Below are 13,637 nucleotides of genomic sequence, written 5' to 3' on the forward strand. Positions count from 1 at the left end.
AGAGAGAGAGAGAGAGAGAGAGAGAGAGAGAGAGAGAGAGAGAGAGAAACAGAGAGACAGAAACACACACACACACACAAAACACATCCGTACAGATGTGGGAGGCAGCGGTAGCATTCATCCCATGCTTGCTGCTAGCTTATTAGGTAGGCCAAGGAGCTGTGGCTGGACTTGAACTCTTGATCCTTCTGCCTCCCATTCCAAGTCCAGTCCTGGGGTTGCAACCATGGCTCAATTCGAGGCTTTGGATTCCTGTGCTTTTATAAACACTCAAGCTGCTGCTGCTGGTGGTGGTAGTGGTTGTTTTGTTCTGGAGTAAAGGAGGATTTCCCCTACTGGGAAGCGCAGACACTCATCTGCCCAGCAGGCTGTCATGCAGCCTCTCACAGGTGAGATCACCGGCTCTCTTCCTTGTGTATCCTCTTCCAGGCTGTCTTACACATGTGTGGTGTTAGGTGCTTATGGAAATAGCTTATTTAACTCCGTCATGCCACTTTCCACATTTCTTTGGTATGTGTTATTAATGAACTTGTATTTTTTTAGTAACTTTCTACTACTCTCATGTTCTGTAACATGCCCTACTGTTCTCTACGCCCTCAGAGGGTTGTAAATATGAACAAGGCTCAACACTCCTTCATTCTTGCTAACTTTTCTCTACAATTTCGACTTTTCTGTTTGTCCATTTTTGTATTAGTTAACTCAATTTTTTATTATTTTTCTTAATAGCATTCATCATTTGCTCCTCATATCTGATTTTAGTCCCTAGACTCTATTTTTGACTCAAATTCATGTTCTAGTTGGCTGATGGGACTTTTGCTAGACTCATTCCTGCTTACATACAGTATAAATTAATGAGCTTTCTTAAATGTTGTTACAATCAGATGAGATTCTAAGTTAAATTATCTGTCAATTTATTTTCCATTTTCTGCTTATTGTGATAATTAACTGAAATCATTTTTGCTTGAGCCTCATCTGCTTTTTTTCTCTCTACTAAATAACTCCTACTCAACGGCAGGAATTTTATCCTGGAAATACAAAATACGTTCTTTCCAGCCCATCTTTTGTTAAAGGTCGCTATTTTAAGATTTTAATAACGCTGACAACGACGGAAGCGTCACAGTCCTGTCCAGCATTTCACTCTCCTTATTCATCTGTCCTTTCATCTCATGGTTTCTAGGAAATGTAATTCAGCTCACTTTCTCAATTTCTATGTCTCAACTCCTTCCTACCCATTAGCTCATCCATAATTTGACCCCCATTCATCTTTTCAACCATTTCTTCCATCTGTGCTGATAGCCAAGCACGCATCGTTCACTCTGTCCCCAAAGCTGGGCGTGAACCGCTCACTGTCCCTCAGAGGTCCCTGAGATGGAGCTACAAATCCTTGACTTCTGTTTTTCCACTCCCCATGACTCACATCTTTCTTCCTCCTTTAAGCCTCCTCTGTGTACTTCAAACCAGAGACTTCCTCACGCTCTGGGTTCAAGCAACGCTCCTCTTCCTTCACCTTGATGACTTATGTACTTGGATTTCACAGTTTGATGTTCTTTATCTGAACCTTTCCCTTGCTTTGTTTTATCCCACCTCGGAGAGTGAACTGTTGCTACTTCTTTCATTCCTCTTTGCTGTGAGCATCTTTTAAGCCCATAACAACTGAACAAATCTTCCACAGGAAGTATCTGGGGTACATTTTAAGTTCTATATCCTTGCTTTCTGGGCCAATAAGACAGACTTCAGTTGCAGAATGGGAGAAATGTTTCTGTCCCTATTCTAAAACAGCCCTTCTGACTAATTAAGGAAGTATGTCAAAACAGCTCCCAAGAAGAATGCATATGTCAGCCAAAGAATTAAGTATTTGAAAATGAGAAGAACCACTTGGTCCATTTCTCAATAAAGATTAAGAACAAAGGGAAAGAGAAAAGGGAAATGGAAGAAATAAGTCAGAATTCAATCTAGAATAAACAAAAATCTCCAGTTAAGGTGTCAGGATGGGTGCTTAAACCCATGACTCTGGTGAGATCAAGGCCATTCGGTATAAATAGACTCTTTAAACCACATTTCCAACATTTGCCATTTGCTCCCAGCCAAGTCCATCAAGGAAAACCGGGACATAAATGTCCATGGAACAATAAAGATGATGAGAAAGGGCATCTGTGTCATGGTACAAACAACTGATGCAGAGGGCTTAAAAAGCAGTGGGTGGGCTAAGTGGGCGAGCACACAAGCAGCACATACACCACCTTTGGTAAAACTCCAGCGCCGCAAATGTACAAGGTAGAAAAAAGAAAATGCCCCAATATATACGGGATAACAATGGATGCTCTGTGGGGATGGACTCTCAAACCACAAGGCACTGCTCAAAACCAGACTCGTTGTGGTTTATATTTGCAGCATCTCAAAGGAAAGGGCAGCGACCTCTCACTCAAACACTTGATGATAAATAGTACTACTACCTTTGCCTGCCCAAACAGACAATGGCAAGAGCAGTGAAGAGAAGCTTCGCTTCGGTCTATCCTATCATTTTGGGAACCAAGCTCCTGGTTAGGCATGGTAGTGCACACCACAGCCATAAGCAAGCTTTCAGGAGGCTGCAGAAGGAGAATTGTGACAGCAGAGTGTTTCAGTAGTAGTCGGGAAAAGAAAAGAGGATGCACCATGTTCCTAGGGGTCTTATTGATAAGAGAGGCATCCAGAAGTAAAGGCTACATGACCGTGGCCATCTGCCTTCAAGAATCAAATAAAGACACATTTACAGAGATAGGATAGTTGCTCAGTGAGGCTGGATTCATGCTTTGGGTCTTCAGAATGTTCCATTTTCCTTAGCTTTCTATTTCTATGGTCTCTGAGAAGCTCTACAGTCTCTGAGAAGCAAGTGCTTCAACAGCAAAGACATATAAATAGTGTGGACCTTAGGTCTCCTGGAGAGAACAGTGTCACTTCTTCCTTATGCCCCGTCCCAACACTGAGAACAGTATTACATTGACAATATTTTAGTCTTTTGGCTATATTTAGAAATGCTTACAGATTCCTCACTATTGATTCATCCAGTAAGCATCTGCTGATGCTTGCCTAGAGATGACGATGTGAATAACAAAATTAGCCAGGTGAGCATGGCGTGTGTGTTAAAATGCCATGTAACCACCGAGCACACGTCCATAATCAATGCTTCTCACTTTGTAGGTAATCAACACTAATACCCTTCACTACTTTTTATATGTTTGAGGAGCATCTGGTAGGGGCAGATAGACAGACCCGTTATTATTCTGCAGTGTGAGGTGATGACATGGTCTGTTGGGAGGTCACAGACAGGCTGTGGGAGGAGCCAGAGTAGCCAGCATGTTAGCTGAGTCTCAGGCAGACACTGGATCATACACAGGAGCAAAGGGAACTCAAAGCACAGTGGATCTGCATTTCAAGAATCAAAATGGATTCACAAGAAGTCGAAACCAGTTGATAAAGTGATGTCATTTCAATGGGAACTACCAAACCCTTGCTCGACATTTCCCATTTGTGTGTGTGTGTATGTATATATGTATATGAATGTATAGAAAAAAATTCAAAGTTAAACAGAGAAATTGATTTTTACTAACAGATGCAAAAGAAACTCTAACTTGTGTCACAAACAAATGAACTACTTTTTGTAACAACAACCAAATAAAGTCAAGGTGGGGGGAAGGGGAGAAGACCCTTGGGCAAGAAGTTTTACAAGCATTCTGTTTCTAGGTCGGATTCTCTTGGAAGGAAACAAAGAAAAACCTGGGTCTGGAATAAGAGGAAGACATTAGGAATACATTCTCCACACCATCAGATTGTTAACACATGAAGAGCCAGGCTAAGCAGACATCAAAAGGACAGGATCAGGGAGAATACTTAAAAAATGACTTATAAATGAAAAATGGTGCATTCTTAGAAGGTCCCTAAGTTTAAGCCAGGTAAAAGCCAAATTTGAAAGTACACCGAATGATCAAACAATGATCCATTTTCCATTTTTTTTCACAAGAAAACATTTCAATATGCTTCATAAAAATAATTATATATTTTAATGTGCCTAAACAAATATCAAATGAATTCTAGAATAAAAAGAACTAAAAAAAAACCCCAATTCTATACAAGACAGAACAAGAGGTTGGGAATACATTTCCACATAAAACAAATGCCTTCTTTGGTTTTCTTTATCAGCCACACATGAAGGGTGGCTTAAAATTCTAAAAATAGAACCAGGAGTGCTACTTGTGTGTGTATGTTTTAAGGACTAAAATCACCACGCAGAAAGGCATGCAGGAAGCACACTAATGTCGTTAAGAGATAATTGGACTTGCAGGAACAATCACTGTGCCGTGCTGTGAGGGGAGCTGTTGGCACGTGCAGAGCACAGAGCCAGTGTGAGCTCATCAGCGGGCCTCGGCAAGACCCACTTCCAGCTAGAGGCAGCCGTGGTTGCAACACCTCACATCCATGATGCTGACAAGCTAGAGGACTTGTTTGTCTCTGGAAACTCGTCTCTGGTGATTAACTGATTACAGTGAATACTGATTATATGAAAGAAGAGTGCTGAAGAACCAGAATGACTGTCCTGTGTCCTCTACCTGCAGCCCTGGCTTGTCTTTGGATCTAGATGGCGCTACATAGGGCGACTGCAAACTAGAATCCAGAAAGGCATTCCCTACCACCTCCACCCTAAGTAAGGAATCTCTCCCCCACCTTTCAGTAGAGAGCAGACACGAAATCCTCTTTAACCTCTGGATTTCAAATATAATTACAATAAAACAGCTGTTTTAAGGGTTAGGAATAGTCATACGGATGAATCCGCATAAGAGGTTGAGTTAGTAAACTATCTGTGTCCTCAGTCCTCAAGCCCCAGGTTAAAAATTTACCCCAAATTGTCAGTTCTTTAGGAACTGCACCTCAGATTAAAATCTTCTCACCAGGGAGTCTCTAAGAATTTGCTCTTGTTTTAAATCGTAAGTGCTTGTTAAACTGCCAGCACTGCAAAACTGGAGACCATTAAACAATACAAAGCGGCGAGTGATTAAACCCACCAAATACACACTCAAGGCAGTTGAAGCTACTTTTTAATTAAAAATAAAATATCATTGGCTAAATTCAGATGTCGTAGCTATCTTGAAGTTAGCAGTCTGCAAATGCAAAAGTCTGCAAAAGCAAAGTATTGCCGAGAAAGGCACTCGCAAAAAGAGACACAAGGTAAGAGGTAGGCTGGACGAAGCCCTGAGTCCAAAGTACCCAGAAGTTGACCTAATTTAGCCAGTGCATACCCAGCCGTCTCCCTGGTGTCCCCAAGCTGCAGTATGAGGACGCCATGTGGTTGTCACTAAATAAGCTTCATTAGCAGGGGACTCCAAGGAAACACCTTCCAGGAAGGAGAATGAGTTAGATGACAGCACAGTGAGACACTGAGGCATCTGAGATGTGTACATGGCTAACGGAGGTGTTACCGCTCTTCTTAAATACACCTTAAGCTAACCAATAAACATTTCTTGTAATAACCATAAGCTCTTGGTGAAAGAAGTCCAGAAACTTTTGAGTTAACGGCATCACTTGAGACAGAAAGAAATTTTTACTGCAAAGTTAGAAGTAAATAAACATTGCAGCTTTAAGCTGTTCCTACTTGTTTAAAGTCAAGAAAGGCCAGGGGGCTTAGTCAACATCAGGCAAGAGGCCAAAAATGTGAAGCTCAGATTTAAGGCTGGGATGATATCATTCACTATGAAGTCTGTTCTTTCTGAAGCATGAGAAGTTTTACTGGTAAAACCTTACCTCACCTACAGCTTTTTATTTTTACCTCTATTTTCTTCCCCTCTCACGATTTTACAAATATGTTCCTTGTGTCATATGCAAATTTTATACGTTTGCTTTCTGTATTAGACATGGTCTTACCTAAAAAGCTTGCCCTAAAGTAAAGCACCGGCACTTGGTAGCTACAAGAGTATAGGACATGATACTCGTGTTTAATCACTTCCGCCGCCGCCGCCGCCGCCGCCGCCGCCGAAGGCTCCATCACTTCAGAATCATCCAGTGGTAGCTCTAAATTCTCCTGGGGGGAAAAAGCAGAGACTAAGCTAAACCAAGTTTGTCAATTAAAACAACAACAACAACAACAACAACAACAACAACAACAACAACAGCAACACCGGAGTGCAGCCGTGGAGAGGGAAGGATGAGAGCTTCTCCTTGCAAATGAACAGTTAAGTAAATTCAAGGCTAGGAGGTAAGAAAAAGGGAGTTACCCACACAAACACTTAACATTTGGGTCCTAGGTAAACAGTCAAACCAGAAAACATTAGCATTAAGTAATTCCAGATTGTTGGGGGGAAACAAAGCAGCTCTGGGTAGAGAAACAGGATAGGAGCTGAGGAGTGGGGTGGGGCAAGGGTGGTGGCAGGGGTAGGGGTAGGTGTGGAGTGGGGGAGGACAGGCGAGGGGGCAGCACAGAGAACTACAGCAGCAGCAACTCTGAAGTTTTCACTGTGTGGTTTTTAGCAACAAGAGCAGCAAAAGGTAAAAACCGTTCTAACAATTGAACAGAGGCCTTGAAATGCCCCTACAAGTTCTATTGTACTCGCCCAAGGGTGACTCATTGTACGCTGAGCAATCCTCAGTTCCATTTGGAGTAAGTTATTTTGCAAGAGTCTGAGTTTGTTAGGTGTATTTCAGATCCCAAGTGATTCTGCTTCTGTTATTTTGTGTATCTTTGGTACAGCTCAGCAATAAGTCTTGATTTAGGGTATGGTCATCAGCATAGACTACCAGGAAGTTAAACAAGGCTGTGTAAGCAGAGATGGCAAAAGCCATTCCACTTCCCAAATAATCCTTCTTCACTGGCTGGTTCTTTCTTATCATGCACGGGCAACTCTTAAGAATGTATCTTTACACTTAGAAGCCACTGATTGGGCATGTGAATCTGGGTTGCTGGGTCCATCCACGTGCACTTATGTGGGTTGGAGAATTTGTCCTTTGAAATTAAATTAGTAGGAAGAAGGAGGAACTGAGTTTGGCTCTTTTCAGCATCTCACTAAAACAGCAACAATGCACAATGGGAAAGAACTACAGAAGAGAGGCAAACTTTATCAACATGACATCAGGTTGCCTGTGGAGCTACGTAAGGAGGGAGCTGCTCTGCAGATCTGTATCTCCATTCTAACTCCCACTCCCAGTCAGTTCCCTGGGAGACACTACAGTAGATAAGTCACAATGGGAGGTATTTATACAAGAGTTGTCACCCAACATCTGTAAACATATCAATTAAAAACAATGAGTTAAATAATCAGCGAGAAATCATTCAACTAAATATTCCAGATACAATTAATGCAACAACAAAAGAGAGGTGTTCTTTTTCTGTTTATTTCATTTTAGCCACAAGTATCGAGATCTGTTGCAATAAATTTGTAACCAAGTTCTTTCTCTTTGGTTCACAACTGGATTATTTCACATTTATAATTTCTTTTGTTTCCCAACATTATATAAGAATTGCAACTTGTTATGAGTTGGATCTTAAGTGTCCCCATAGGGCCACATGTTAAAGGTTTGGTTGTCATATATGGTACTATTTAGAAGTAGAACCCTTAAAAGAGGTAGGTTTTCATACATGTTTGCTGGTGATATAACTTGATACAGCTTTTTGTTGAAAACAGTTTGTCAGTGTTTCTTGAATTTAAAAATATATCTACTCGATGATACAGTTCATGGTTTCATTGCTGGAAATCTGAACCACAGAAAAACCAAAGTATGAGGACACAGAAGCTAAGATATTCATTATAGCTGAATTTAGAAGAATATTACATAATCAACCTAAAATATTCAGCAATAAAGAAATGTTTTTAAAACACCAGCTATGAAGTAGTCCTGCAATGACACATGGTGAGGGCATTGTCTACAGTGACACGATAGTCCTTCAGTGGCACCTGGTGAAGGCAGTAAGGCTCAGTGACACAGCAGAAGATGGCAAACTATCTGTAAATGAGAATCTGAAGGACCATATAGTATGTAGCATGGTTCAGCGGAGGGTGGAGAAGAGGGACATACAGCATGCCAACAGCTCTGGAAAAGGGAGTCCCTGTGTCTTTAAAATGGTTACAAACTAAAGTAGAGAAAAGCTGCATGCTGGGACTCTCACTGCTTATGTGTTAATTTTGTAATGACTGGGTGTATTAGTCAACTTTCCAACAAGACAAAATAGCTGAAGAAAATAAACTTACAAAGGGGAAGAAGTTATTTGACTCCTAGTTTCAGTCCACAGTTGTGTGGCTCTGCTGCCTTTGGGGAAGATAGGACACCACGGTAGAATGTCCTATACAGAATTAATACTGAGTTTTCATTGTGACCATTTGAGGAGTTCTTAAATTTCAGTTTTTGTTCTAATTTCTGCCTTTCTTTAGTCTTAGCAAAGGCAAACATCTACTTTTATGTTGATTGCTAATGTCTATTCTTCTGTGAAGCGTTTGATATTTAGTTTGCTTGAATTTTTTGTGGAATTACATCAACTCTTTTAGAGATAAATATGTATGTCGACAACCTAGAAGAATGTGTAACATATCTATCTATCCCTCCCCCCTCTACATATATGTATGTATATATGTGTATATATATATATATACACACACACACACACACACACACATAAATGTGCCATATATATATGGCACATTTTCTGTTTGCAGCTTTTGAACACCTCTTACATAAACCAACTTATGCTCAGTAATCATAAATATATTGATGTTTATAAAGATGAAAGTTGTTAAATAACATTCGATCATTAATTTATCTAAATTTCCATTTTACCTATACTTCAAGATGCTTTTTTGAGACAGAGACTGGCAAGACAGCCCAGACTAGACTCAAACTCTTGCTCTCATTGTCCTCACTTCCTAAGCAGGAAGAGTATGTGCATGCTTGCCTGTGCTACATGTGTAGGACAAGTGTCTTCCTCTATTGCCATCACCTTATTATCTTGAGACAGGGTCTCCCTAAACCTGAGTTGTCAGTGAATTCGTGGACCTGCCTACATCTACCCCAAATGCTAAATTTACAAGTACCCACATGCCTGGCATTCTGTGTGTGTGTGTGTGATGGAGTTTGGATTAGGATCCTTGCACTTGTAAAGTAAGTGTGCCCACTTAGCTACCTCCCTGGCTCCATCATTGTACAGTTCTTGAGAAACCTACTGAGTCTAAGGAAATGAGTTCTTAATGTCTGCAGAAAACCACAGTAATGCATTATCTGAGACCCAGCCTTACCAGAGAAGGTAAGATTTTTGAAAGGATATCCTTCAGCCTCATTCAAATTAAGAACTCAAGAATGTGTTGGGGATAGATAAAAGACACATTTCTGGTTCCACACGGATGCTATAACGTTTAAGAAATAAGGGACAAGGGACAAACAGGCTTTGTGGAGAGCCCATTAAAAGCTTCCACCCAATCACGGTTCTCACTGGCAGCTACACACTTTCCTACACATGAGAACATTGCATAGCCCCTGCACGCGTGTATACACGCACACGCACACACACATGTACGTTCCAGTGAATGGGCATTTGAGTAAGATCAGTCTACTGTATCAGGATCAACATTCCAGTTGTCATAGTTACCACTTTTACAAGAACTCACCACTGGGACAAATCAGTCCCAAAGATGGCACAAAGATGGCAGAGTGGTCATGCTACTAATAAGAACCCAATGTGTCTAATTTGTTTAAGATAATTAGTGCAGTTAGTAGGTCCAAGTGCAGAGGGGGCATGACTGGTCACAAAGTAGTGGGTTTAGGAATTGCTTGACAGGTCCTTGCATGTTCATTTAACTGCTCTATCAACTCTAGTGGACACTTACTCCTCCAAATAAAACTAAGGAAATTTTTCTGACATTGTGTTACAGTACACAGAATCGGAGAATTAACACTTAGAGGAACTTTCATCTTTGCATCTCGCCCAACACTCTCAGCTCATGTATACAAACAAGGCCCAGAAATGCAGTTGGCGTCAAGGGAGTCAGAAGCAAGGGCTGGCACTGCAGCCACAACATTTTGTTCTGCCTACAGTTTATCCTCTGAATTGGAACTTTCCCTTCTGCAAGGAGGAGGGGAACACAGAAGGATCAGTGAAAGAGGAGGCTCAGGAACCTTACCAAAGCTACATGAGTCACAATGCTCCTCTCTGAGGTTACATAAGCAGTAAACAACAGCTGGAGGAGAGGAGTCTCCTCGGTGGACTGCCTGCCTAGGGCAGGAAGCTCCAGGGATAAGGCATCTCTAAGAAGTCAAGGTAAAGCAGACTTTTCACCGCTCCCGCTCCCGTGCTGCCTACGCGCCTGAAAGTAGCCCCAAACGCACGGTGTGGGACTCCGCAGTCTCCAACACCGAACTGCGGGCTCTGGGCTCTCTCTAGCTGCTCTTTATGGACTGAAAAGATGCTTGTTCACTTCAGCTCGGGGAAAAGGCACTCAGCAGCTATAGAAAGCCACTTCTCAATTATTACTGCACTGGATTTTGGCTGATACTCAAAACATAATAGCATTTTTAGCTTAATGTTTTGCTTTTTTCATTATGCAGTGTTTTAAATATTTGGATTTACTTAACTTGATATTAAGAGTTATTAGAAAAAGAACTCACAATACATTTATTTTCCCCGAGATGTTACTAATTCATTGACCGAGAAGGAACCTATGTTCAGAAAATTATATTCATTCATGGAGCTAAAAGATTAAGTAGTTACATTAATTATAGAAACCTTGATTTTATTGAATTCAATTAACAATAAGTTGACAGTGATCTCTCATTTAGTAAATCTGATATGAATTAAGCTTCACAACTAAATCCCATTAAGTAGGGATCTTGCTGAAGACACTTCATAGATATTTTATTGAAAGCAAATCCAAATAGAATGTTGAGCTTTGGAAATGAGATCTGTATCTCTATTTATCCTACAGCGAGAAATAATTACAGGGAGAGAAGGTGCACTCCTACCACAAACCGTCTCTGACTGTGGCGGAGCTCTGTTCACAATGTCTCTCAAGGAAAAAGACGGTCACCTTGGTCATCTTGGTCTCTTGGATTCAAACCTAATGTCGGTGGCTCACAATTCATAGCCATGAGCCAAGGAGGGGGCAGCGGGCCAGTGCTGCTGGTTCCGAGGCTGTCTTACGCTGTATCCGTAAGTAGTCATATAGGACATCCAATCACAGTAGCAAGATACGCTACGTAAAAAGCCATTTGCTGAGTGTCCTGAAACAACAAGTACTTATAGGAGTAAGTACTTACAGGAGTTTAGATTGATGAGGCCTTTTGACAGACCCAACGAAAAGGCAGTTATTTAATAAGAAATGTTTACTTAATAATTAATTAATTGATATTTAATAAGAAATATACAACATATTTATATATAATTATTTAATATTTAATAAGAAATATTTGTTACAAACTATAAAAATAATCTGTGGGACTTCAAGCCACCAGCTCTTATTTTACTGTGTGTAGTCTTTTTGCTATCTTAATTACTAGAGTGAGTTGTTTTCTTTTTTTTCATCAACTTTGAAGCTTTTGAGCTAGTGACTATCACAAGAACCACTGCAAATGATGTCATTTTCTTAGAAATGCATGTGTTATATCTGACATATAAGGGGGTGGTTTTCCATGCAAAGCAGGCAGCACTAAAACCACAGGGGTCATAGATGGTCCACAGGAGGCACCGTAGCCAGGCCCCTCTTTACCAGCATTACTGTCAGCAGAACTAGCGATGCAAACAGGAAAAGGGAGTTGGACACTTTGCTTATGTTTCATATTAGCGTCATGATGATCAGTGTAGGTTGGATTCTCTCCAGTACAAAATTAAACCCTTTTCTGCCGACTGTGCTGAAGGGTGAGGCAGGAGGGAGGGACTCAGAAACCCGGCAGAGCACATCTGGCAGTTTTCTGGCTGTTTATCGCTATCCCAGCCATGTGGTTCTTAGTCTTTGGTTCCTTTAAGACCACACAGGAGACAGCAACCCTGTTAGTGCCTGGAGCTGGGAAGCAAGCCAAAAGGCTGAGTCCAGGGTAGACTGGAAGGAGCTGTCTGTCAGAGTCATGCTAGAGAGTTGATGTCCTGTGGCAAGAAGAAATACTGCTTCACAGTACCATGTATGTTAAAGGCAATTAGCCCTTGTGTCATACCATGGAGCTTACGTTCCTAGGAACAAAACCAACAAAGCTCATACATACAGCCTTTTCAAAAGGGCAGATTCTTTTCTTTATGATTTCTACCTATCTAAGTGTAAGAGAATTAGCAGGATGGGAAATTTAAAAGTCTGACATTCCTTATATAAATAATGACTAACTAAAAGAACACGGAAGATTTTCAGCTATTTTACATATCAAAAGTCAGTTAGACGAATTTTTTCTCAGTTGCCTTTTACATCCTACATCAGAAAGCAGCAATGTTAGGATTTGTATGACATGTTGATGTGCATTATGTCATTTGTTCCTTTGCTCTAGGAAGAATATCCACAGTCACCCAGCAACTAAGAAACTGAGCAAAGACACAAACTTTAGGCTCCAGATCCAGGACTCTGCCTTTCCACAGACATCAGATTCTTGGAGAGGGTGAATGTTGAACAGATGTACTTCCGGCCTCTACTCTCAAACTTCAGACTCAGTAGTTCTAGGTTGAAATTTAGCATCACTACCTGTTAGTGATGTTCTTGATGATGCTATTGTAGGTGGTAGTGAACAACTCCAGAAAGCCTTGCTTCATATGTATGCAGAGCATAGATTAGTTCTATTGGGTCAAAAAGTCAACTAGGCCTAGTTATCAAGTTTCACTAGCTAGCTATACACACTACTGCCTCATCTGTCTCCTCTGAGAGGAAGCCTAATACACCTCAACTCAAATCCCCAGGTACTGCGTCTCTCCAGCTGACTGCCCCTCCTTTATTCAATCCTACTCAAACTCGCCATAATCCCCCCTTTCCTTGTTTGTTTATGTTTTCATAATGGCCATTAATGACTTACTGTGTTATTTTTCTATCACTTACATATTCTACATCAGCTCTGTAGCAGATAACCCTAATCAACAAGAGTCACGGATAGTGGGACTTGGGAAAACATGGGAGTAAACCTTATACTGTGCATATACTCACTATTATGAGAGACTTGCATTATGAGGCAGTCTATGTTTTAACTGCAGATGGAGAAAATTCTTTATTCTTACCTTGCTACATAGTCAATCAGTTTGCACTAGACTTACCTCTGGGGGAAAAGAAGAACCACGATTTATTGTTTCTTGTACAGTATCCTCTCAAAATATGAAGAATATTTTTATCTTCAGATTTCCCTTCCTTGTATTATGCTACCCTCTTACTGTTTCTTAGCTCTAGTGTCACAGACATGCAACATTTTTTTTTTTTAAAACAGGGTCAGATAATAAGTAGTTCAGACTTTAGGTACAGCTGTACCAACAAAGATGTACCGACAACCCATTAAATAAGCAATGGACTCATTCTTTAAGAGTGCATACTGCTCTTACAGAGGACTCAAGTTCAGTTCCTGGTACCCATGTCAGGTGCTCACAACCATTAGTTACTTCAGCTCCAGGAAAACTGGTGCCCTCTTTGGAATCCATGGGTATCTGAACTAGCAGGTGCATGGATACACAC

General features: G+C 40.9%; 1 protein-coding gene across 3 annotated transcripts in view; it reads right to left on the reverse strand.

Moving 5' to 3' along the window:
- Atg10 (autophagy related 10) overlaps positions 1-13,637 on the reverse strand; it is a 266,526-nt gene that overhangs the window by 94,312 nt on the left and 158,577 nt on the right. For all 3 annotated transcript variants that reach the window (XM_028760149.1, XM_028760150.1, XM_028760151.1), the window contains one exon: positions 5,896-6,052. In XM_028760149.1, the coding sequence (XP_028615982.1) occupies positions 5,896-6,052 (157 nt within the window). The remainder of the gene's footprint in view (positions 1-5,895; positions 6,053-13,637) is intronic.

Source organism: Grammomys surdaster, unplaced genomic scaffold, assembly GCF_004785775.1.
Source record: "Grammomys surdaster isolate TR1022 unplaced genomic scaffold, NIH_TR_1.0 126391, whole genome shotgun sequence".
NCBI lineage: Eukaryota > Metazoa > Chordata > Mammalia > Rodentia > Muridae > Grammomys > Grammomys surdaster.